The sequence below is a fragment of the Jaculus jaculus genome, chromosome 9, assembly GCF_020740685.1.
Source record: "Jaculus jaculus isolate mJacJac1 chromosome 9, mJacJac1.mat.Y.cur, whole genome shotgun sequence".
Classification (NCBI taxonomy): Eukaryota; Metazoa; Chordata; class Mammalia; order Rodentia; family Dipodidae; genus Jaculus; species Jaculus jaculus.
The window spans coordinates 111,369,714-111,393,514 of record NC_059110.1 but is presented as its reverse complement, the minus strand read 5'-3'; the positions used below and the strand labels follow the sequence as shown (position 1 = coordinate 111,393,514).

The window sequence follows — 23,801 nt, the reverse complement described above, 5'->3', positions numbered from 1 at the left end:
CAGCTGGCCTGGAACGCATAGCAATTGTCCTACCTCACGCTCCCAAGAACTGAAATAATAAACGTGAGGCACCATACCCACCTTTTAAAAATATATATATATTTATTTGACAGAGAAAGGAGAGATAAGAGAGAGAGAATGAGCACACCAGAGCCTCCAGCCACTGCAAACAAACTCCAGACACTGTGTCCCCTTGTGCATCTGGCTAACGTAGGTCCTGGGGAATCAAACCAGGGTCCTTTGGCCTTGCAGGCAAATGCCTTAACCGCTAAGCCATTCCTCCAGCCCGTACCATGCCCACTTTTTGCTTGTTTCTTCTTTTATCTTTTTTTTTTTTTTTTTTTTTCAGGTAAGATCTCACTCTAGCCCAGGTGACCAGGAATTCACTATGTCATCACCTGGCTAGCCTCAAACTTATAGCAATTCTTCTACTTTTGTCTCCCAAGTGCTGGGGGTGAAAGCATGATAGGGTTTCTAGCCAGCAAACAAACTCTAGATGTATGTGCTACTGCATCTCGCTTTATGTGAGTACTGGCAAACTAAATCAAGGTCCTTGGGCTATGAAGGCATGAGCCTTAACCACTGAGCAATCTCTGCAACCCAACATTATTTATTTTTATTTTTATTTTATTTATTTATTTGCAAGCACAGAGAGATAGGGAGAGAAGAAAGACAGAGAGACAATGGACATAACAGGGCTTGTAGCCCCTGCAAATGGACTCCAGATACATGTGCCCCTTGTGCATCTGGCTTCCATGAATCCTGAGGAATCAAACCTGGGTCCTTTCACTTCACAGGCAAATGCCTTAATTAAAAAGCCATCACCCCAGCCCACTAACTTTTTGCTTTTTAATGTGCTACAAAGAATCAAACTCAGAGCCTCATATGTGCTAGGCAAGACCTCCAGCACTAAGCTACATACCCCAAAGTCTCTCAAATCTTAGAAATAGAAAAAGTAAACTTTAGCTGGGTGTGGTGGTATAGGCCTTTAGTCCCAGCACTGGGAAGGCCAACATAAGAAAATGTCTATGAGTTTGAGGCCAGCCTGTGGCTACAGTCAGTTACAGGTAAACCTCCATTAGAGTGAGAACTGGCCTCAAAAAGAGCAAAAAATAAATAAATAAAATAGGGCCAGAGAGCCAGGCGTGGTGGCGCATGTCTTTAATCCCAGCACTGGGTGGTGAGGGGGGTGGGGGGTGAGCAGAAATAGGAGGATCACTGTGAATTCAAAACCACCTTGAGAGTACATTGTAAACTTCAGGACAGCCTGAGCTAGAATGAGAGCCTACCTTGAAAAACAAAAAAACAAAACAATTAACTACAAAAAAAATTGGGCTGCAGAGCCAGGCGTGCATGCCTTTAATACTAGCACTCAGGAGGCAGAGGTAGGAGGACTGCCACAAGTTCAAGGCCACCCTGAGACTCCATAGTGAATACCAGGTCAGGTTGGGCTAGGATGAGACCCTACCTCAAAAAAAAAAAAAGAAAAAGAAAAAGAAAAAAAAAACAGGGCTGAAGAGATGGCTTAGCAGTTAAGGTACTTGCCTAAAAAGCCAAAGGAGCTGGGTGTGGTGGCGCACGCCTTTAATCCCAGCACTTGGGAGGCAGAGGTAGGAGGATTGCCATGAGTTCAAGGCCACTCTGAGATGACAGAGTTAATTCCAGGTCAGCCTGGACCAGAGTGAGACCCTACTTCGAAAAACAAAAAAAAAAAGTACAAAAGCCAAAGGACCCAAGTTCTATTACCCAGGACCTACATAAGCCAGATGCATAATATGATGCATGCACCTGGAGTTCATCTATAGTGGCTATAGGCCCAGGCAGGCCCATTCCCTCTCTCTCTCAATCTGCCTCTCTTTCTCTCACTCAAATAAATAAAAAAAAATAAAATACCCCAAATAAATAAATAAATCATCTGGGGCACATGCCTTTAATCCTGGCACTCGGGAGGCAGAGGTATGAGGGTTGCTATGAGTTTGAGGACACCCTGAGTACACATAGTGAATTCCAGGTCAGCCTGGGCTAAAGCAAGTCCCTACCTTGAAAAACAAAAACATAAAATAAATAAATTAATTAATTAAAAAAGAAAAGATAGGACTGGATAGATGGCACAGTGTTAGGCACTTGCCTGCTGAGTCTAATGAACCCATTTTGACACCCTGATACCCACACAAAAGGCAGATGTACAATGTGGCTCATACATGTGGGTCTGTTTGCAGTGGCTGGAGGCCCTCTCTATCTCTCTTCAATCTCTCCTTTGTTTGCAAATAAATTTTTAAAAAACTGGGCTGGAGAGATGGATTAGTGGTAAAGGCACTTGCTTGCAAAACCAATGGGCCCAGGTTCAATTCCCCAGGACCCAGATACACATGGTGGCACATGCTTCTGGAGCTGGTTTGTGCATCTATTCTTTCTTTCTCTCTGCCTCTTCCTCTCAAATAAATAAAAACAAAATATTTTTTTTAAAGTAAAATTTGTTTCCAATATTAAATTTCAAATCAAATTCTACATATAGTTTTGTAACAAATGGTAAAGTATGATAAAGATAATATGAAAATCCTAGAAGGACAGCTATATTTTTGGATTTTACATATAAGTTAGCCTACTATTCTAATTCTCTGTAAAGAACATGCTATGAGGGTTGGGAGATATGACTCAGCAAATAAGGCAGGTGCCTACAAAGCTTTATGGTCCAGGTTCAATTCATCAGTACCCACATCAAGCCAGATACACACATTTATTCATTCTCTTTCTCTCTTCTTTTGATATGGGCAACTAATGCTAACAGAACCAGTTCATTTTCATACCAGCATGGACCCAGGGGAATCCCTTAACAAAGCCTGGACTCAGAGCTCTGATGGCTTCCAGTTTGTATACCTTACCTTGGGCTATTCATAATTGTTAATTCTCAGACCTCAGAGCCTTGGCCTAATACTAGAGACCTTGAGTAATAGGCAAGTTTTAGAGAAACAGAAAATAATAATAATAATAATAGTTAATTAATAGGTGGATGTAAAAACAACTCCAAGATGACTTACAATAGGAGCTGTAAAACTACGAAGAGTACAAAAACTTGAGTGTCAGAACAAATATGCAATATTAGAATATGCAGTACTAGACATAACTAATACAAAAGTCTATGCAACACAGAACATAACTTTGGGACAGGAGCTTCTAAATTTCCTTCCTTAATTTCCATCTCTCTCTCTCTCTTTACTTGCAAATAAATAAGTAAATTGTGCTATACAAATATCTTCAGAGAAATTAATACAAATCAAAGTAGTAAATCACATCAAAAAATACATGAGGGCTGGGGAGATGGCTTAGCGGTTAAGCGCTTGCCTGTGAAGCCTAAGGACCCTGGTTCGAGGCTCGATTCCCCAGAACCCACATTAGCCAGATGCACAAGGGGGCGCATGTGTCTGGAGTTCATTTGCAATGGCTGGAGGCCCTGGCGCGCCCATTCTTTCTCTCTCTCTCTCTCTCTCTCTCTCTGCCTCTTTCTGTCTGTCGCTATCAAATAAATACATAAAAATAAACAAACAAACAAAAAAATACATCAGGAAAGCCAGGTGTGGTGGCTCATGCCTTTAATCCCAGCACTTGGGAGGCAGAGGTGGGAGGATTGCCGTGAGTTCGAGGTCACCCTGAGACTCCATAGTGAATTCCAGGTCAGCCTGAGCTGGAGCAGATACCCTACCTTGAAAAACAAAAACAAACAAAAACACAAGAAAAAGAGAGCTACAAAGTATGTACAGTGCTCAATTTGGCAGCACATATAATAAAATTGGAACAATACAGAGAGATTAGCATGCTCCCTACGCAAGGATGACACACAAGTTCATGAAGTGTTCCATATTAAAATAAAGGGAAAAGAAAAAAGGCTGTACAAGAGAGACAGAAAAGCAAAATTAGCTGGGCATGGTATGCATGCCTTTAATCCCACCACTCTGGAAGTAGAGGTAGGAGGATTACAAAAGTTCAAGGCAGGGCTGGAGAGATGGCTTAGTGGTTAAGTGCTTGCCTATGAAGCCTAAGGACCACGGTTGGAGGCTCAAATCCCCAGGACACACGTTAGCCAGATGCACAAGGGGAAGCACACATCTGGAGTTTGTTTGCAGTGGCTGGAGGCCCTGATGTGCCCATTCTCTCTCTCTCTTTCTCCCTCTGTCGCTCTCAAAAAACTAAAAAAAAAAAAAAAAAGAGTTCAAGGCCAACCTGAGACTACATAGTGAATTCAAGGTCACCCTAGGCTAGAAAGAGTGAGACCTTACCTCAAATAAATAAGTAAATTCATTTTCTCCTATACAAAACTAATATTCTGTAGATAAACAGATAAACCAGGTGCAGTGGTGCATGTCTAATTCCAGCTTCCAGGAGGTTGAGTTAGAAGGACAGCCATGAATTTGGAGGACAGCCTTGGCTACAGTGTGAGTGCCAAGTCATCATTCACTAGATTCTTTCTCTCTCTCCCTCCCTCCCTCTCTCTCTCTCTCTCTTCCCCTCTCTCTCCCTCCCTCCCTCCCTTCCTCCCTCTCTCTCTCGTAAATAAATAAATAAAATATTTTTGTTTAAAAAGGATGCTGTAATCCCACCATTCAGGAGGCAGAGGTAGGAATCACTGTCAGTTCAAGGCCACCTGAGAATACAGAGTGAATTCCAGGTCAGCCTGGACTAGTATGAGAACCTACCTCAAAAAACCAAAACAGAAGGCTGGGAAAGATGCGTAAGGTGGTGCATCTAGAGTTCATTTTCAGTGGCTGGAGGCCCTGGCACACACACATTTTCTCTCTCTCTCTTTCAGATAAAATAAAGGCTGGACAGGCTTTCAGATAAAATAAAGGCTTAGCAGTTAAGGCTGTATAAGGACCAGATTCAATTCCATTGTACCCACATAAAGGCAGATGTACAAAGGTGCGCACATCTGGAGCTTGTTTGCAGCAGCTAAGGTCCTGGCATGCCCATTTCCCCATTGCGTTTTTTTTGTTTTTTTTTTTTTTTCCGAGGTAGGGTCTCACTGTAGCCCAGGCTGACCTGGAATTCACTATGGAGTCTCAGGGTGGCCTCGAACTCACGGCAATCCTCCCACCTCTGCCTCCCGAGTGCTGGGATTAAAGGCGTGAGCCACCCTATCGTGTTCTTTTCTTCTATCTCCCTACATATAAATAAATTAAAAAAAAAAAATTTAAGAAAAGACACATGTGGGCTGGAGAGATGGCTTAGTGGTTAAGCGCTTGCCTATGAAGACTAAGGACCCCGGTTTGAGGATTGATTTCCTAGGACCTATGTTAGCCAGATGCACTATGGGGCGCACACCTGGAGTTCGTTTGCAGTGGTTGGAGGCACTGGGGCGTCCATTCTCTCTCTCTTTCTCTCTGCCTCTTTCTCTCTCTGTCGCTGTCAAATAAATATTTAAATTTAAAAAAAATTTAAAAGAAAAGACAAGACATGTCCGAAAACACTGTCCATTGGGGGAGAGAGTCGTGAAGACTGCAGAATTACATATGGCTTGCTGGTAGACAACAGCTCTGTTTTGAGACCCTGTTTCAAGGAAATAAGCAAATGAGCAATAGAGAACACCTGACACTCTCCTATGGCCCATGCACACACATACACAGGGTACACATACCTGCTCACACATATTACACACCATACTTCACACATTCCTCTAAACACACACGTAAAAGAAAGTATCCCTGACATTGAGTCAACAGGAAAGTTCGCAAATCCTTTTGAACCTAAGACCTGAAAATTGCCATTGCAGAGAAGAAACAGTATATACTAATAATATGTGAGTAAAGACCAAAGGAAAGAGGGCCTTACCCACAGCTCCAAACATCTATGGCTGGTGTATATCGCTCCTCTCCCAGCAGCAGTTCTGGAGGTCGGTACCACAGAGTAATGACTTTGTTTGTATAAGGGCGACTGAAATGTAAAACCATCATGATATAAATGTACAATGGATTTTGATGAAAAACACTCACACAAAAAATAAACAATTAAAAAATATATAAATATAGGAGCCTGATGTGGTGGCGCAAGCCTTTAATCCCAGAACTTGGGAGGCAGAGGTAGAAGGATCACTGTGAGTTTGAGGCCACCCTGAGATAACACAGAGAATGCCAATAGACTGGGCTAGAGTGAGATCCTACCTCAAATTAACAAAAAAGAGAAAAAAAGGTAAATAGAAATATGTGCTAATTAAAGATGAAGATTGTTAAAATAGTTCCAAAAGAAAATAGAAAGTCATGGGAGGGAATACATCCCTGATACTGAAAACCTACAACAGGGGTAGTCATGAGCTCTAGGGGTGTAACATTTGCTGCTATCAGGCTAAACGCATATACTACGCTCACCAAACTGCCCAGTAAGCACTTCCCTTAATGTTCATACCCTTATATTAATGCTACTCTCACTTTTGGTAGAGAACCTTCTCTTTTCAAATGGCAGTTATCTTGGGATGACTCAGAAGGCACCATGGTGCTGAGAAAAGTGACAGAGGAGTGCTTAGCACTCCAATATCTCTATCACACCTTCCAAGGCGCAGAGTCATTGCGGAAGAGGTGGCAAAAAGAATGTAAGAGCCAAAGGAAGGGTAGGAATCCTTACAACATGCTCCTCCAGACACAAAATGGCCTGGACATCCATGACCTCACAGTGCCTGACACTTCCTACACAAGACAATCATAACCGGAGGAAAGGATGATGACATCAAAATAAAAGAGACACTGATTGAGAGGACGAGGGGATATGATAGAGTGGAGTTTCAAAGGGGAAAGTGGGGGGAGGGAGGGAATGACTATGGAATATTGTTACAATCATGGAACCTGTTAATTATTAAAAAATAATAATAATAGTAAAAAAATAAAAAGTAGCTGGGTGTGGTGGTGCATGCCTTTAATCCCAGCACTTGGGAAGCATAGGTAGGAGGATCGCTGTGAGTGAGTTCGAGGCCACCCTGAGATTACATAGTAAATTCCAGGTCAGCCTGAGCTAGAGTGAGTCCCTACCTCAAAAAAAACAAAAAAACAAAAAAAAAGTAAAATGGACAGAAGTACATGATGAAGAAATAATTTCAACTACAATCTGACTTATTTTCAATTAGTGGCTGGACAGATAGTGTAGTCATTAAAGCACCTGCTTGCAGAGCCAAAGGACTCAGTTTAAATACCCCAGGAACCACATAAGGCAGATGTATATGCATCTGGAGTTCATTTGCAGTGGCTGAAAGCCCTGGTGCACCCATTGGCGCGTGCTCTCTCTCTCTGACAAATAAAGTCCTCACACACACTCCCCCCATCCCCCACACAGGGTTTCAATCTAGCTCAGGGTGACCTGGACTTCACTATGCAGTCTTAAAGTGGCCTTGAACTCACTGCGATCCTCGCACCTCTGCATCCCTAGTGCTGGGATTAAAGGCATGCACTATCACGCCTGGCAAAATAAACTTTTACAAAGATGGTAACACATTAAAATAATTAATAATTAATTCTGATAACAACTGCAATTGGCAGAAATGTTAATACTCAAAAATTAAAAGACTTCCTTACAAATTCCTATATTATTTTTGCTATCTTTCTCCCACCTCACCCCCAGGTAAGGTCTCACTCTAACTTGGGCTGACCTGGAATTCACTATGTAGTCTCAGGCTGGCCTTGGACTCATGGTGACCCTCCAGCCTCTGCCTCCAGAGTGCTGGGATTAAAGGTGTGTGCCACCAAGCCCGGCTTATTTTTAATAGTTTTATTTATTTATTTGACAGAGAAGGAGGGAGGGAGGGAGGGAGGGAGGGAGGGAGGGAGGGAGGGAGGGAGGGAGGGAGGGAGGAAGGAAGGAAGGAAGGAAGGAAGGAAGGAAGGAAGGAAGGAAGGAAGGAAGGAAGGAAGGAAAGAAAGGGCGCGCTAGAGCCTCCAGCCACTGCACATGAACTCTAGATGCATGCGACCCCTCGTGCGTCTGGCTAACATGGGTCTTGGAGTATTGAACCTAGGTCCTTTGGCTTGGCAGACAAATGCCTTAACCCCTAAGCCATCCCTGCAGCCCTGCTTATCTTTAATTTTTTACTGGTTTCTTCTTCTTTTTTTTTTTTTTTTTGGTTTTTCGAGGTAGGGTCTCACTCTGGTCCAGGTTGACCTGGAATTAACTATGTAGTCTCCGGGTGGCCTCAAACTCATGGTGATCTCCCAAGTGCTGGGATTAAAGGCTTGCACCACCAGGCCTGGCGATTTCTTTTTTTAAAAAGATTTTTTCTTTCTTTCTTTGAGAGAGAGAATGGGCATGGCAGGGCCTCCACCACTGCAAATGAACTGCAGATGCATGTGCCCCCTTGTGCATCTGGGTCCTGGAGAACTGAACTGGGATCCTTTGGCTTTTAGGCAAGTGCCTTAGCCATGAGGCCATCTCTCCAGCCCTTTACTTTGTTTGTTTCTTTTTGTGAGATAGGGTCTCACTCTAGCCCAAGGTGACCTAGAAGTTACTATGTAGTCTCAGACTGGCCTGGAACTCACAGCGATCCTCCTGCCTCTGCCTCCTCAGTGCTGGCATTAAATGCTGGGCCTATTTCCTTTTTTTTCGCAGTATGGTCTCACTCTGGCAGGCTGACCTGGAATTCACTATGTAGTCTCAGGGTGGCCTCGAACTCACTGTTGGAATTAAAGGCGTGTACAACTACGCCTGGCTCCTGGTCCCTTTTTAAAGATAGGGGCCTATGTTGCCAAGTCTACCCTTGAATTCTTGGGTTCAAGTGATCCCATATGTAGTTTGGATGAATGCCTCACCTTTCTTCAGAGTTATAGAGTCGAGCAAGTCCAAAATCTGCAAGTTTGATTTGCCCACTGCAAAATGAAACAAAAAAAATTATTTTTATAAATCTCAGGAGCAACCGAAAATGACATTTGGATAATCAAGGGCCAATTGAAGAGCTAAAAGAATTAAATTTTTTAAAAAATTTTTTAATGATTTATTTATTTGACAGAGAAAGAGGGGGAGAGAATAGGCACATAAGGGCCTCTAGTCACTGCAAATGAACTCCAGATGCATGTGCCCCCCTTGTGCATCTGGCTAACATGGAGTGTTGAACCTGGGTCCTTTGGCTTTGCAGGCAAATGCCTTCGCTAAGCCATCCTTCCAGCCCTAAAAAACATTTTAATGACTGATCTTAATTTTTTAATGTTATTTTTATTTTTTTGAGAGACAGCAAGAAAGAGGCAGAGACAGGGAGAAAGAATGGATGCGCCAGGGCCTCTAACCACTGCAAACAAACTCCAGATGCATGTAACCCCTTGTACATCAGGCTTACATAGGCTCTGGAGAGTCGAACCAGAATCCTTTGGCTTTGCAGGCAAATGCCTTAACCACTAAGCTCTCTCTCCCATCCCTGATCTTAATTTTACTGTTAATCGTTACATTCCTGATTTAGCAAGCCTCTTTAGATAAATAAAATTTAGAAGGCCTGACTTAACAAACACAGCACATTTTTGGACTTGATTTCTTTTTCTTTGGAGATGGATGGTCTAGATATCTTACTTGATCTCCAACCTCTGCACTTAAGCACTCCTTTCCCAAGAGCTGAACTATAGGTATGCACACCCAGATCCAGCTCCAAATTCAACAGTACCCATGACAAGCCAGACGCCCAAAATGGAAGGAGGCTCTGGGACTTCAAAACTATCTAAAGGTTGGTAAAAGTTTTGGGGACCTTTAAAGTTCGAACAAATACAATTCACAATATGAGATGGTCATGAGTCAATGGGGTCAAAAACAAAATCTCATGATTTAAATGTGTAGCCCCATAGAATTAGGATTAAATTTCCAGTGGATAAAGCCCTACCAAGGAAAAGGTATGACACTAACGGCAGATCTTGGAGGCCAGCCATAAGGTGTTATAGAAAAATCTGAAGCCCAGCTCTAAGGTGTAAAAACAATTTGAGGCTGGAGAATTGCTTAGTAAAGCTCATGCAATCCCAGTTCATTTCCCCAGTACCCACATAAAGCTTGCTGGTGCTGGTGGTACTGGTTGTTTGATGGTGACTCTGCTTATATAAGTGAGCCAGATTTTTCTATTGACTGCATTCCCATAAAATTTGTAACAAGGAGACCAACATACTCCTAGGTAACTGGGTGTGTACCTATCAGCCTAGAGATATAGTATAGATTCATAACATAAGAAACAAGATAATAATTCCCTTAGCCAACTGTTATAGCTGACAGGTCACCAGGTACCAAGAAGTGTCCCTGAAAGAACAAGGTCAAGCTCCAGAGAACACCCGCTCCTAATGAGGAGACTACAACGACCCTGATCCTCTAGTAGTTACCCTGGAAGCTAACTATTCTACCCACTCCAGAAGACAGAGGAATCTACCACCCTGCTCCAGTCACAATTCTGGAAGCTAACTAGTCATGCCTGGCAGAAGCCTAAAGAATTTGATGTAAGAAACTGGGAAATGATGTCTACCAGTCCCATTGGAACTAAAAGAATAGACCTAATCATGAAAACAAAACAAAACTATAAATATAGAAAGACGGGACCGGGTGTGGTGGCGCACGCCTTTAATCCCAGCACTAGGGAGGCAGAGGTAGGAGGATCACTGAGAGTTCGAGGCCACCCTGAGACTGAATTCCAGGTCAGCCTGAGCCAGAGTGAGACCCTACCTTGAAAAACAAAAACCAAAAAACAAACAAACAAACAAACAAAAAAGAGACAGGCATGGTAGTGCTTGTCTTAAAGTTCAGCATTTGGGAAACCAAGGTAGGAGGACACTGTGAATTCCAGGCCAGCCTAAGACTACATAGTGAAGACCACAGCAGCCAAGGATAGAGAGTTAGACCCTATCTGGAAAAACAAAACAAAGCAAAACAACAAAAAATTAAGTGTACTAAAATACATATCACACATGTATATCAGAGTCTTGGTTTACTCACAATCTTCACTTATTTTCATAATAAAAAAGTAAACCAGGCTGGACGTGGTGGCCAACGCCTTCAATCCCAGCACTTGGGAGACAGAGGTAGGAGGATCTCCTAGTTTGAGGCCACCCTGAGATGCCATAGTGAATTGCAGGTCAGCCTGGACTACAGTGAGACCCTACCTCGGAAAAAAAAAAAAAAAAAAAAAAGTAAGCCAGGGCCGGGAATGCTGGTTTATGCCTTTAATCCCACTACTGGGGAGGCAGAGGTAAAAGGATTGCCTTGAGTTCAAGGTCACCCTGAGACTACATAGTGTAATCCAGGTCAGCCTGGGCTAGAGTGAGATCCTACCTCAAAAAACAAACAAAAAATGTAAACCAGGATTGGGAAGATGGCTCAGCACTTAAAAGGTATTTGTTTGAAAGCCTGACAACCTGAGTTTGATTCCCAGTACCCACATAAAGCCAGATGCACAAAGTAGTACAGGCATTTGGAGCTTGTTTGCAGGGAAAAAAATACCATGTATTTTAGTTATTTTTCAATTTTTACTTATTTATGAGACAGACAGAAAAAGGCACACAGAGAGAGAATGGGCACACCAGGGCCTTTAGCCACTGCAAACAAACTCCAGACATATTTGCCACCTTGTATATCTGGCTTATGTGGGAACTGGGAAATCGAACCTGAGTCCATAGGTTTCACAAGCAAATATCTTAACTGCTAAGTCATCTCTCCAGCCACATAAAAATATATTTTAAATAAATACATTATTATTTTTTAAAACACCATTGTAGCATAATTTTTTCAGTGCTATTGTGACCGGAACACAAGTTTTTCATAATAAATGTACTTGTGCTAATATACTCTCATTACTTTTATGCCACAAAGATACAGATTATTATCTCAAAGAGGATTTCAAGCTTTGACCTGGAGAGCTTGTTAAAGCAGGGCATAGTGAATGCAGAAGCCCCTTGGTTTCCCACCAGGAATAGATGGTAAGATCCTACTGCTAAAGACCCCACATACTTGGGTGCAAAGATGCTGAGAAATTCTTCTGGAGCTGAGCAATGTAGACCTGCTGAAAGAAAGCTGGAAAAAGCCATGCTGCATGCACTTCAATGGGAGAGAGAGAAATCACCAGTGAAGATACTCAACAGTGGACACTGCAAGCCTTATATTTGGCCAGCCAGGCCAAATGAGCCAATAGGTGCAACAGTGGAATGTCTGTTATGGGGGAAACCAACCACTCCATGGGAGGAAATACATCCCTGATACTGAAAACCTACAACAGGGGTAGGGTAGTCATGAGCCCTAGGGGTGTAATGTCTGCTGATGTCTGACAAACTATAATTATTATTCTCACCAAACTGCCCAGTATGCACTTCTCCTAATGTTCATAGACATATATTAATGCTACTCTCACCTTTCGTTAGAAAACCTTCTCTTCAGATGGTAATGACCTTGGGATGACTCAGAAGGCATCATGGTGCTGAGAAGAAGTGACAGAGGAGTGCTCACTGCAATATCTCTACCACAGCTTCCAAGGCTCAGGGTCCATTGTGGAAGAGGTGGCAGAAAGAATGTAAAAGCCAAAGGAAGGGTAGGACTCCTTACAACATGGCCCCCAGACACAAAATGGCCTGGATATCCATTACCTCACAGTGCCTGACACTACCTACACAAGACCATAATAAGAGGAGGAAAAGATGATGACATCAAAATAGAGACTGATTGAGAGGGGGAAGGGATATATGATGGAGAGTGGAGTTTCAGAGGGGAAAGTGGGGGGAAGGAAGAAATTACCATGGGATATTTTTTATAATCATGGAAGTTGTTAATAATTAAAAAAAAAAAGTTAGATGTTGAGTTTAACCCACTTAGTGATCATCACAACTGTACCTTTCAAACGTGTGGCCAGGGTGACAATTCCAGTCAAGCTACCATGACCATTAGGGTTTGGAAAGGTATTGCAAGAGTCTCCCATCAGAAAGTGACAATGAGATCCAGAGGGTTTTATTTTGCTGGTGTAAATAGGTATGTACTTAATACATTTTTGCATTTGTAAAAACAGTTTTTCAACAAATGTAATATACGAGTTTACTTAAAGGTACTTGAGCAGAGCTTAATGCTGCTGCAGTGTTTGTTGATGAAAAAAGTAATGCACTAAGGATGAAAATGCAACCTGTAGAACCAAAGGAAATAATTTCAGGTAGTATTTCAAATTGTCCTCTGAACAGGAATTTCTTAACAATACTCATCTTGACAAAATGAAGGTCAGTTCTTGAGATTTGTGCTAATCACAAAAGGATGATTGTAGCTTTACTGGGTTATTAGTCTAAAGATGCTAGTATGAGGCTAGAGAGGTGGCTTAGTGGTTAAGCGCTTGCCTATGAAGCCTAAGGATCCCAGTTCGAGGCTCAATTCCCCAGGACCCATGTAAGCCAGATGCACAAAGGGGTGCACACGTCTGAATTTCATTTGCAGTGGCTGGAGGCCCCGGCACGCCCATAATTCATACTCTCTCTCTCTCTCTCTCTCTCTCTCTGTCTGTCGTTCTCAAATAAATAAATAAAAAATAAACAAAAAAATTAGAAAGATGCTAGTATGTATTGGTTAGAATACACGTATTTCACATTAAAAAGAAAAAAAACCATTTTATTTATTTGCCCGAGGGGGGGGTGGTGGTGAGGGAAGAACGGGCGCATCAGGCCCTCCAGCCACTGGAAAAGAACTCCAGATCCATGCACCCTTTGTGCATCTGGCTAAAGTGGGTCCTGGGGAATCGAACCTCGGTTCCTTGGCTTTGCAGGCAAATGCCTTAACTGTTAAGCTATCCCTCCAGCCCCTATTTCCCAAATAATCTGTACACTACAGAATTTTCTTTTATTTTCAACTTGGAGTCTAGTTACTTTGCTAAATAAATGTTTTATTTTCATAATGCAGTAAAATATAAATTAGAATGTCAAAAAAAAAAAAAAAAGCAGGGCATAGTGGTACACTCCTGTGATCTCAGCATGAGGATCTCAGGACCTAGGCCATACAGAGCTACATAGTGATTATCTAGTCTGAAGATACTGACATTGCTGAGTGGGGAGAGCATGCTTGAGTTAGATCCTTAGTATTTAAAAAAAAAAGGGAGGGGGATGAAGGGATGGTTTGGCAGTTAAGGCACTTGCTTGCAACACCAAAGGACCTAGGTTTGATTCTCCAGAACCCACTTAAGCCAGATGCACAAGGAGGCGCATGTGTTTGGAGTTCGTTTGCAGTGGCTAGAAGCCCTGGTACACCCATTTTGCCTTTCTCTCTCTCAAATAAATAAATTCAAATAAAAGTATTTAAAAACCACTTTACTGGGCTTCATTCATATGATAAATCAACAGGTTGTATTTCATGAATTTACATTTCCTCCACTAATCCTGGCAACTGGAACAAGGGGCTACACACATGCAAAAAGTGTGCTACTCATCTTAGTACTAAATTAGAAGAATTTTTTTTAAATGGGGGGGGGGGGGGGTTCTAGATAGGTCTCACTCTAGCCCAGACTGAACTGGAGCTTACTATGTATGTAGTCTAAGGCTATCTTCAGACTCACAGCAATCCTCCTACCTCAGCTTCCCTTGAGTGTTGAGATTAAAGGCATGAGCCATCATGCCTGGCACAGAGATGGAGGGAGGGGGGAACCAGGCCCTCTAGGTATTCCAGATGCATGTGGCACTTTGTACATCTGGCTCTCTGTGGGTACTTGGGAATCAAACCCAGGTCATTAGGCTTTTCAGGCAAGTACCTTAAATGCTCAAGTATTTCTCCATGTTTTTATTTTTTAAGCATTTTTATTAATTTGAGATAGAAGGGGTGGGGAGGGAGAGAGACCTCTTACCATTGCAAACAAATTCCATATATATGTGCCACTTTGTGAGTCTAGCTTTAGATGATACTGAGGAATTGAACCCAGGTCATCGGGGTTTGAAAGCCAATGTCTTTATTCACTGAGGCATCTCTCCAGACCATCCCCTCTTTTTTGTTTTTTCAAGATAGGGTCTCACTCTAGCCCAGGCTCATCAGGAATTCTCTCTGTAGTTCCAAACTGGGCTGGAATTCACATTGATCCTTCTACAGGATATTAAAACAAGGTTGCAAATACAGTGGTATACACTTTTCATCCCAGCATTTAGAATACCAGCACCAACTTTAAAAACATATATATTATGTGCTTTTTTGAGTATTCAAATTCTTCTGCTTAGAAATAGGACAGCTCATTGTCAGTCTTTCAGATAAATTTCTATTTATAACCCAAAGATACATCATAAGTGCTTACAAAATTCAAAGGGGGGGGGAAGCCTGCCAGTTATAGTGGTGCACACCTTTAATCCTACCACTAAGGAGGCAAAGGTAGAAGGATAGCTATGAGTTCAAGGCCACCCTGAGACGACATAGTGAATTCTAGGTCAGCCAGGGCTAGAGTAAGACCCTGCCTCGGGGAAAAAAAAAAAGAAAAAAAACTACTTTGGCATTCCATCTCACTCCTGTCAGAATGGCTATCAAGAAAACAAATGACAATAAATGTTGGCAAGGATGCAGTAAAAGGGGAACCTTTGACACTGTTGGTGGGAATGTAATTGGGTATAGCTATTGTGGAAACCAGTGTGGAGGTTCCTGAGACAGCTAAAAATAGATCTACCATCTTACCCAGCTATAGCACTCATAGGCATATAGCCTAAGAATAAGAACTCTTCTCACTACACTAGAGATACTTGCACAACCATGTTTATGGCTACTCTATACACAATAGCTAAGAAATGGAATCAGCCCAGATGTCGCTCAACTGATGAGTGGATAAAAAAGATGTTGTACAATGGTGTCTTACTCAGCGGTAAAGAAAAATGAAACTAAGAAATTTTCAGGGAAATGGGTAGATCTGGAAAGGATTATACAAAGTGAGATAACCCAGGCCCAGAAAGCCAAATGTCACATGTTCTCTCTCATATGTGGATCCTAGCTATAAATATTTAGACCTGTATTTGAGCTAGAACCAAAAATCAGTAGCACAGGCCAGTAAGCTAGAAATAGGCACAAAGTGAGGGAGGAGAAAGGTCTTACGGGGATGGTGTTGTATATATGTAAGTAGAACAACACATTAAAGGAAGTGGAAGAGCCTAAGTGAGGCCAGGGGAAGAGATTGAGTAAAAGAAGGGTGGGGGGAGGGTCAACCAAAATTCAAGATATTCTGAATAAGATATATGAAAGCCTACTTCCAGAAGCCATAGACTGTTACTAGAAAATTTTCAGTGCCAGCGATGGAATACCTTCCAGTGAGTTGTTGGCCAGGGAGGTCCCTATTGCCTCCAAAACATTACAGGCTATTGCCAGTGCTCCTGGTTTCCTAGCAGAAACAGGTGGTAAGACCCTATTGCAGAAGACTGACTCCACATGCCTGGTCGGCAAGACCACTGAGATATCCAGCAGGGGCTGAACTGAAAACCTCCTCCCTGTAGACAGTGGACACTAGAAGCTCCAAGTTTGGCCAGATCAGCCAAAGTGGCACGTCTGTTCTAAGAGGAACCAAATGCTCTCTAATTGGACTGGAGACCTGTTCTATGGGAGGCAATACATACCTGAAACTGAAAACCTAATCAAAAGCCTACCTATGGAAGGGCTGGAGATATGGCTTAGTGGTTAAGGTGTTTGCCTGCGAAGCCAAAGGACCCAGGTTCGATTCTCCAGGACCCATGTAAGCCAGATACACAAGGGGCACATGCATCTAGAGTTCATTTGCAGTGGCTAGAGGCCCTGACATACTCATTCTTGGTCTGCCTCTCTTTTATCTCTCTCTGCTTGTTAAAAAATAAATGAATAAAGCCTATGACAATGGAGGTCATGAGCATTAGGGGTGTAAAGCCTGCTCTTGTTTATTTTATTTTAGTTTTTGGTCTTTTGAGGTAGGGTCTCACTCTGGTCCAGGCTGACCTGGAATTAACTCTGTAGTCTCAGGGTGGCCTTGAACTCACAGAGATCCTCCTACCTCTGCCTCCCGAGTGCTGGGGTTAAAGGTGTGTGCCACCACGCCCGGCTTGTAAAGGCTGCTCTTATCTGGCTAAATACATATATTATGCTCACCAAACTGTCTTGTAAGCAGTATTCTTACTGTTCATATTCATATATTAACACTACATTTAATTCTGGTTATAGAAGCTTCTTTTTTCAGATGGTAGTGACCACAGTGCTGAGAAGCAGTGAAGGAATGTCCAGCACTGAAACATTGCCAGCATACCCTCCAAGGCTCAGGGTCCATTTTGGAAGAGATTGTGGAGAGAACGTAAGAGTCAAAGGAAGGGTACGAATTCCTTACAATGCAATTGTCCTGATAGAAATTGGCCTCAATATCCACAACCTTGCAGTGCTTAGCAATACCTTCACAAGACCCTCATAACAGGAGGAAAAGATGATGACATCAAAACAAAAGAGAGAATAATAGAGGGCTGAGATATGATGGAATTTAAAGGGGAAAGTAGGGGAGGGGAGGGAATATAATATAGAAGTTGTCAATAAAAAAAATACACAATAGGGCTGGAGAGATGGCTTAGCGGTTAAGGTGTTTGCCTGCAAAGCCAAAGGAACCAGATTTGAGTCCCCAAGACCCACATTAGCCAGATGCACAAGGCAGCGGTCTTGTCTGGAGTTCGTTTACAGTGACTGGAGGCCCTAGCGTGCCCTCCCTCCCTCCCTCTCTCTCTGTGTCAAATAAATAATAATAAAAAGAAAACTATATAATAAAAAACAACAACAAAATAAATAAATAAACAAGGACAATCTCAGGTAATCCCACATGGTTGGTTATTTAACTCCACAAAGAGAAGAGAAATCGATCACAATCTTTCTTATCCCTATCTAAATATTATCTGTGAAGTAGAAATGCAGAAAAATATTTAAAACAATAAATAAATGAAAGATAGATGTAAACAGCCCAAGTGCCAAAAGAATCAACTATTGCCCTTATTGCACTGGTACCAGATCTGTACTTTATCCCACAACAGGGAGAGATTAGTGCAAAAAGCTAGTGTGTATAATGTAGGTGATATCACCAATGGACAAATACCCAGAAAGTAAGAAAAAAGTGATAAAACCACCCAGGATAGTGGTGCACACCTTTAATTCCAGCACTTGGGAGGCAGAGGTAAGAGGATCACTGTGAATTCAAAGCCATCCTGAGACTATAGGGTGACTTCCAAGTTAGCCTGGGCTAGAGTGAAACCCTACCTCAAAAAACCTTAAAAATTAAAATAGGGCTGGAGAGAGGGCTTAGCAGTTAAGGCATTTACCTGCAAAGCTAAAGGATACCAGTTTAATTCTCCGGGACCCGTATAAGCCAGATGTGCAACAGGGCACAAGCATCTGGAGTTTGTTTGCAGTGGCTGGAGGCCCTGGCGCGCCCATTCTTTCTCTCTGCCTTTCTCGCTCTCAACTAAATATTCAAACAAGTAAAAAGAAATAAAAAATAAAATAAAACATGGAAAATTAACCTGTCCAACACTAGATTCCTGACTGATCACACTATAAAACCTGGGAGTTGGAGTACTAGAAATCAAGTTTCTACCCACATTTAGCTGTTGACCAGAGAGACCTTTGAGGTCCCCAAATCAAGACGGCTTTCTTTCAGAGCACTTGATTACCTGCCTACGGCAAAAGACCTTATTGCTGAAGACACCATATGTTGCTGACACAGAGCATGGAAAGATCTGGTCGGAATCCAAAAGAAAGCAAGTCCCTAGTCAATTAGCCTGCTTAGTCCTGGAAAGCATTACATGAGCTATGGGAGAAAGTAGCCAACAGCCATCTAAGCAACCAGGGTTCTAAGCTACACAGAAGCAAATACCTTCACAGCATGTACACACCAGTGCAATAGAGGTACACAACCTTTTCTGACTGGCTAAGAGATCTGCTCAGTGTAAATGAACCCATATCTGGAATTGGGAACCAGATTAGTATACTATGGAGACAAAAGATTATGCTCTCTAGTATCAATGTCTCACTAGTCTTTGGCTAAGATAGGGGTTACATACATCTAATCTCCCTAAATTAATTATGCTTATCCCATTTAAACTATCTGACTTCACTCCCTATTGGAGAATCTGTATTCTTTTTCAGAAGGTAGCAATACCGGAGGAGATAAACTACCCCTTGCACTTCAGCCAAAGCCATAGCTGAAACCACGGAGGAATTGGGAAGACAAACATGAGTGCTGCTTCCATGCTGAACCTGATAATCAGTGCCAGGGTGTAGGAGACAGACCCTGAGAATATTCAACACGAACCAAAGCAGAGATCTAGAAACTCCTTAAGAGCTCATCACTGAAGTAGTATTAAAACTCACCCGCCACAGCTCAGGGAATTTTGCAGAAGAGGAGGGGGAAAGATTCCAAGAGCAACACGTTAAGACATCATACACAGAGGCATTCCCTCCCCCAAAACAACTGACTGCTGCTCCCACAACACATAAACCACAACCCTATAGGGAATACCTGCAAAACCACTGAGGTGGGTCCCCAAGGGAATGGGGGCAGGGACAAGGGAAAAGAAAGTACCAACACATGATGTAACCATACAAAATATGTTGTTAATAATAATAAGAAGAAAATCCAGTGAGTTGGGGCTAAGGAGAAGGTGCAGCAGTTAAAGGAGCTTGATTGCAAAGCCTGTTGGCTTGTGTTCAATTCCACAGGACCCACATAAAGCCAGACACAAAATGGTACATACTCTAGTGTTTATTTACAGCACCAAGAGACGCAAGTGCGTCCATCCACACAAGTACATGCACGTGTTCGTGCACACACATACATGCAAATAAACAGAAAATAAAAGTACTGGAGAGAAAGCCAGCACATCTGTGTTTATTCTAAAAAGCAGTAGCTGCCGGGCATGGCCCCACATCTTTAATCAGAGTACTTGGGAGGCAAGGTAGGAGGACTGTGGTGAGTTCAAGACTACCCTAAGACTAGTGAATTCCAGGTCAGCCTGGGCTAGAGCAAGACACTACCACAAGAAAAAAAAAAGGGGGGGGGCTAGAGAGATGACTTAGCACTTAAGGCACTTGCCAGGGAAGCCTAAGAAACTAGGTTCGGTTCCCCAGTACTTACATAAGACAGATACACAAGGGGGCACATGCAATCTGGAGTTCATTTGCAGTGGCTGGAGGCCCTGGTGTGCCCAGTCTCATTCTCTCTACCTCTCTCTGCTTGCAAATACATAAATATATATATATTTAGACTAAGACCCTACCTTGAAAAACAAAACAAAACAAAAACACAGAAAAAAGCAGTAGCTAATGAAGTTGTTCAAAAGTAGATAAAAGAAACAGTCATTTTTAAAGAAGACAGGAACTAAGAAGCCAATATGCATTTAAATTTGCTTAGGGGAAGGAGAAAGTGATTAATTTTATTTCATTACTGTTACCTGTTGTTCAGCAAAATGTTAGAACACTTAATATCCCGATGCAGGAAATTCTTTTTATGGCAGTAATCCAATCCTTCCATTAACTGTTTCATAAATGACTTGATATGGTCCTCAGAAAAATGAACCAAACCAGATTCTAGCAGTCCCATTAAGTCATGGTCCATATACTCAAATACCAGGTAGAAGGCACCTACAAAAAAATGAAAAATTTAAAAACAAAAGAATGATGAATAAAAATATATCAAATAATAATTTTGAAGCTGCACACAGGCTCTCTTTTCTATTTTTACAGATGATGAACTTGAAAGTAAGACTAGTCAAATAACCTTTCCTTTTCAACAATATAAACATAATTACTATTTGAATTAAATCTTTACTTTTATTTAGTCCTCAGAACTGCCACTATCAGGTTGTGTTACTACACTCTTTTGAGATTCCAAGGTAGGGTCTCACTCTAGCCCAGGATTATGTGGAATTTACTATGTATTCTCATGGTGGCCTTGAATTCACAGTGATCCTCCTACCCTCCTACCTCTGCCTCCCCAGTGCTGGGATTAAAGGCGTGCACCACTATGCCTGGCTACTACACTCTTTATGACCATAGTCAGTTAGTAAAATTCAGTTTGCTGGCTGTTTGTTATGAATAAATTTCTTTTTCTAAGAAAGTCCTTTTTGGGTTGGAAGATGGCTCAGTGCTTGCATACAAAACCTGGTAAGTCTGGGTTCCAATTTCTAGTACCCACATAAAGCTAGATGCACAAAGTGCACATGAATCAGGAGCTCATCTGCAGTGGCAGGAGGTCCTGGTGCACCGATAAACACACACACACTCTCAAATAAATAATTTTTTGTTTTGTTTTGTTTTTTTACTTTTCAAGGTAGGATCTCACTCTAGCTCAGGCTGACCTGGAATTTACTATGGAGTCTCAGGGTGGCCTTAACCTGCAGCAATCCTCCTATCTCTGCCTCTGGAGTGCTGGGATTTAAGGCATGTGCCACCACGCCCAGCTAATAACTTTCTTTTTTTTAAAAAAATATTTTTACAGCACTCGGAAGTGCCACCCTGAGTCACCACTGTGAATTCCAGGTCAGCCTGAGCTAGAATGAAACCAAAAAATAAAATAAAATTTAAAAAAAATAAAAAGAAAGAAAGAAAAGAAAAGAGAAGAGAAGAGAAGAGAAGAAGGAAGGAAGGAAAGAAAGAAAACTTTTTGGCTGGAAAGATGGCTTAGCTGCTAAGGCATTTGCCTGTGACGCGAAAGGACCCAGGTTCAATTCTCCAGGACCCACGTCAGCCAGATGCACAAGATGGCACATGTGTCTGGAGTTTGTTTACAGAGACTGAAGACCCTGATCTCTCTCTAGCAAAAAGGAAGCTCTTTGTAGCCAAGCCAACTTGTTATATAGCACTACAACTATTTTTGTAGAAGTTCATACCTTAGTTTTAGGATATATACGTGCCAGTAGTAGACAGTGTAATGTGTACAAATTACTGGTAAAACTCATAGTATTTAAGAACCAAAAGAAAGGTATGAATCATTTACATTAATCTCCTTAATTCAAAGGTATATAAGAAAGTACACTAAGAAAATAAGTGGAAGCAACTTGAAATATACACTACCTAGATTCACTCTTAACAATATATAAGGGTACATGACAGAGGCAAATACTGTAACATAATAAACACTAGGGGTGAGAGGGATGGCTCAGCGGTTAAGGCGCTTGCCTGCAAAGCCAAAGGACCCAGGTTCGATTCCCCACGACCAATGTAAGCCAGATGGCACAAGGTGGTACATGCATCTGGAGTTCATTTGCAGTGGCTGGAAGCCTTGATGTGCCCATTCTCTATCTACCTCTCTCTCATGTGTGCTCTCTAATTAAATAAAAATAAAATACTTTACAAAAAAGGGGGGATGGAGAGATGGCCTAACAGTTAAGGCACCTGCCTACAAAGCATAATGACCCAGATTTGATTACCCAGGACCTGCATAAGCCAGATGCACAAGGTGGTACATATGCAGGAGTTCAAATATACTGGCTAGAGGCCCTGGCATGCCCATTCTCTCTCTCAAATAAATAAATAAAAATAAAATATTTTGGATGGAGAGAGAGCATAGTGATTAAGGTCCCATGTAGGCAGACGCACAATGACATAAGCATGCAAGGTCACACACGCACAAAAGTGGGCATACACACCTGGAGTTTGTTTGCAAGGGATGATGGCCCTGGCACGTCCATTCATTCATATTCTCTCTCTCAAAATAAATAATAATAAGAATAAAAGATTTTTTTTTTTTAAAAAGCTAGGGGTGGTGGTACATGTCTTTAATCCCAGCACCCAGGAGTTTGAAGGGGGAAGATTGACTTAAGTTTGAAGTCAAAGAAAGGTCAACAAAAATGAATAAAACAATGGGAGCTGGGCAAGGTGGTGCATGCCTTTAATCCCAGCACTTGGGAAGCAGAGGCAGGAGGATTGTTGTAAGTTTGAGGCCACCAGGAGACTACATAGTGAATTCCGGGTCAGATTGAGCTAGAGTGAGATACTACCCAGAAAACCCAAAAACAAATAAAACAATGGGGACTGGAGAGATGACTCAGTAGTTAAGGCACTTGCCTGAAAAGCCTAACAACTGGGTTCAAATCCCCAGTACCCACATAAAGCCAAATGCAAAGTGGTACATGTATCTGGAGTTCACTTACAGTGGCTAGACAGCCTGGAGTGCCCATTATATCTCTTTCATCTCTCTCTCTCATACTTTTTGCAAATAAGTAAACAAAATATTTTAGGGCTGGAGAGATGGTTAGTCATTAAGGCACTTGCCCAAGAAGCCTAAGGACCCATGTTCGCCTCCCAAGACCAACATAAGCCAGATGCACAAGGTGATGCATGCCCAAGGTTACACATGTGCACAAGGAAGCGCATGCATCTGAAATTCAATTACAGTGGCTGGAGGCCATGGTGCACCAATTCTCTCTCTCATGATAACAAAAACAAAAGGCCAGTCTAGGTCTGGAGAGAGGGCTTAGCGGTTAAGGCGTTTGCTTAGAACGCCAAAGGATCCCGGTTCGAGGTTCGATTCTCCAGGACCCACGGAAGCCAGATGCAAAAGCGAGCACATGTATCTGGGGTTCATTTGCAGTGGTTGGAGGTCCTGGTGCGCCTATTCTCTTTCTTTCTCTCTCTCTCTCAAATAAAACAACAACAACAACAACAATAATAATAATGAAGCCCAGTCTGTTGGGCTTGCCTCTAAAAAAAATAAATAAACTATTTTAAAAACCAAATAAGCCAGGCGTGGTGGCACACGCCTTTAATCCCAGCACTCGGGAGGCAGAGGTGGGAGGATTGTGAGTTCGAGGCCACCCTGAGACTCCATAGTGAATTCCAGGTCAGCCTGGGCTACAGTGAGACCCTACCTCGAAAAAAAAACAAACAAAAAAAAAAAAACA

At 42.2% G+C, this 23,801-nt stretch overlaps 1 protein-coding gene and 1 non-coding gene across 10 annotated transcripts in view; one reads left to right on the top strand and one right to left on the bottom strand.

The window, feature by feature from the left end:
• Positions 1 to 23,801, bottom strand: part of Cdk12 (cyclin dependent kinase 12) — a 103,625-nt gene that overhangs the window by 50,937 nt on the left and 28,887 nt on the right. For all 9 annotated transcript variants that reach the window (XM_045157947.1, XM_045157951.1, XM_045157950.1 and 6 more), the window contains 3 exons: positions 20,352 to 20,541; positions 8,778 to 8,834; positions 5,824 to 5,925 (listed from right to left, as the gene is read on the bottom strand). In XM_045157947.1, coding sequence (XP_045013882.1) covers positions 5,824 to 5,925; positions 8,778 to 8,834; positions 20,352 to 20,541 — 349 coding nt within the window. The remainder of the gene's footprint in view (positions 1 to 5,823; positions 5,926 to 8,777; positions 8,835 to 20,351; positions 20,542 to 23,801) is intronic.
• Positions 3,758 to 3,863, top strand: LOC123463756. Its single transcript, XR_006639143.1, has one exon. It is a non-coding gene; the product is annotated as a U6 spliceosomal RNA (small nuclear RNA).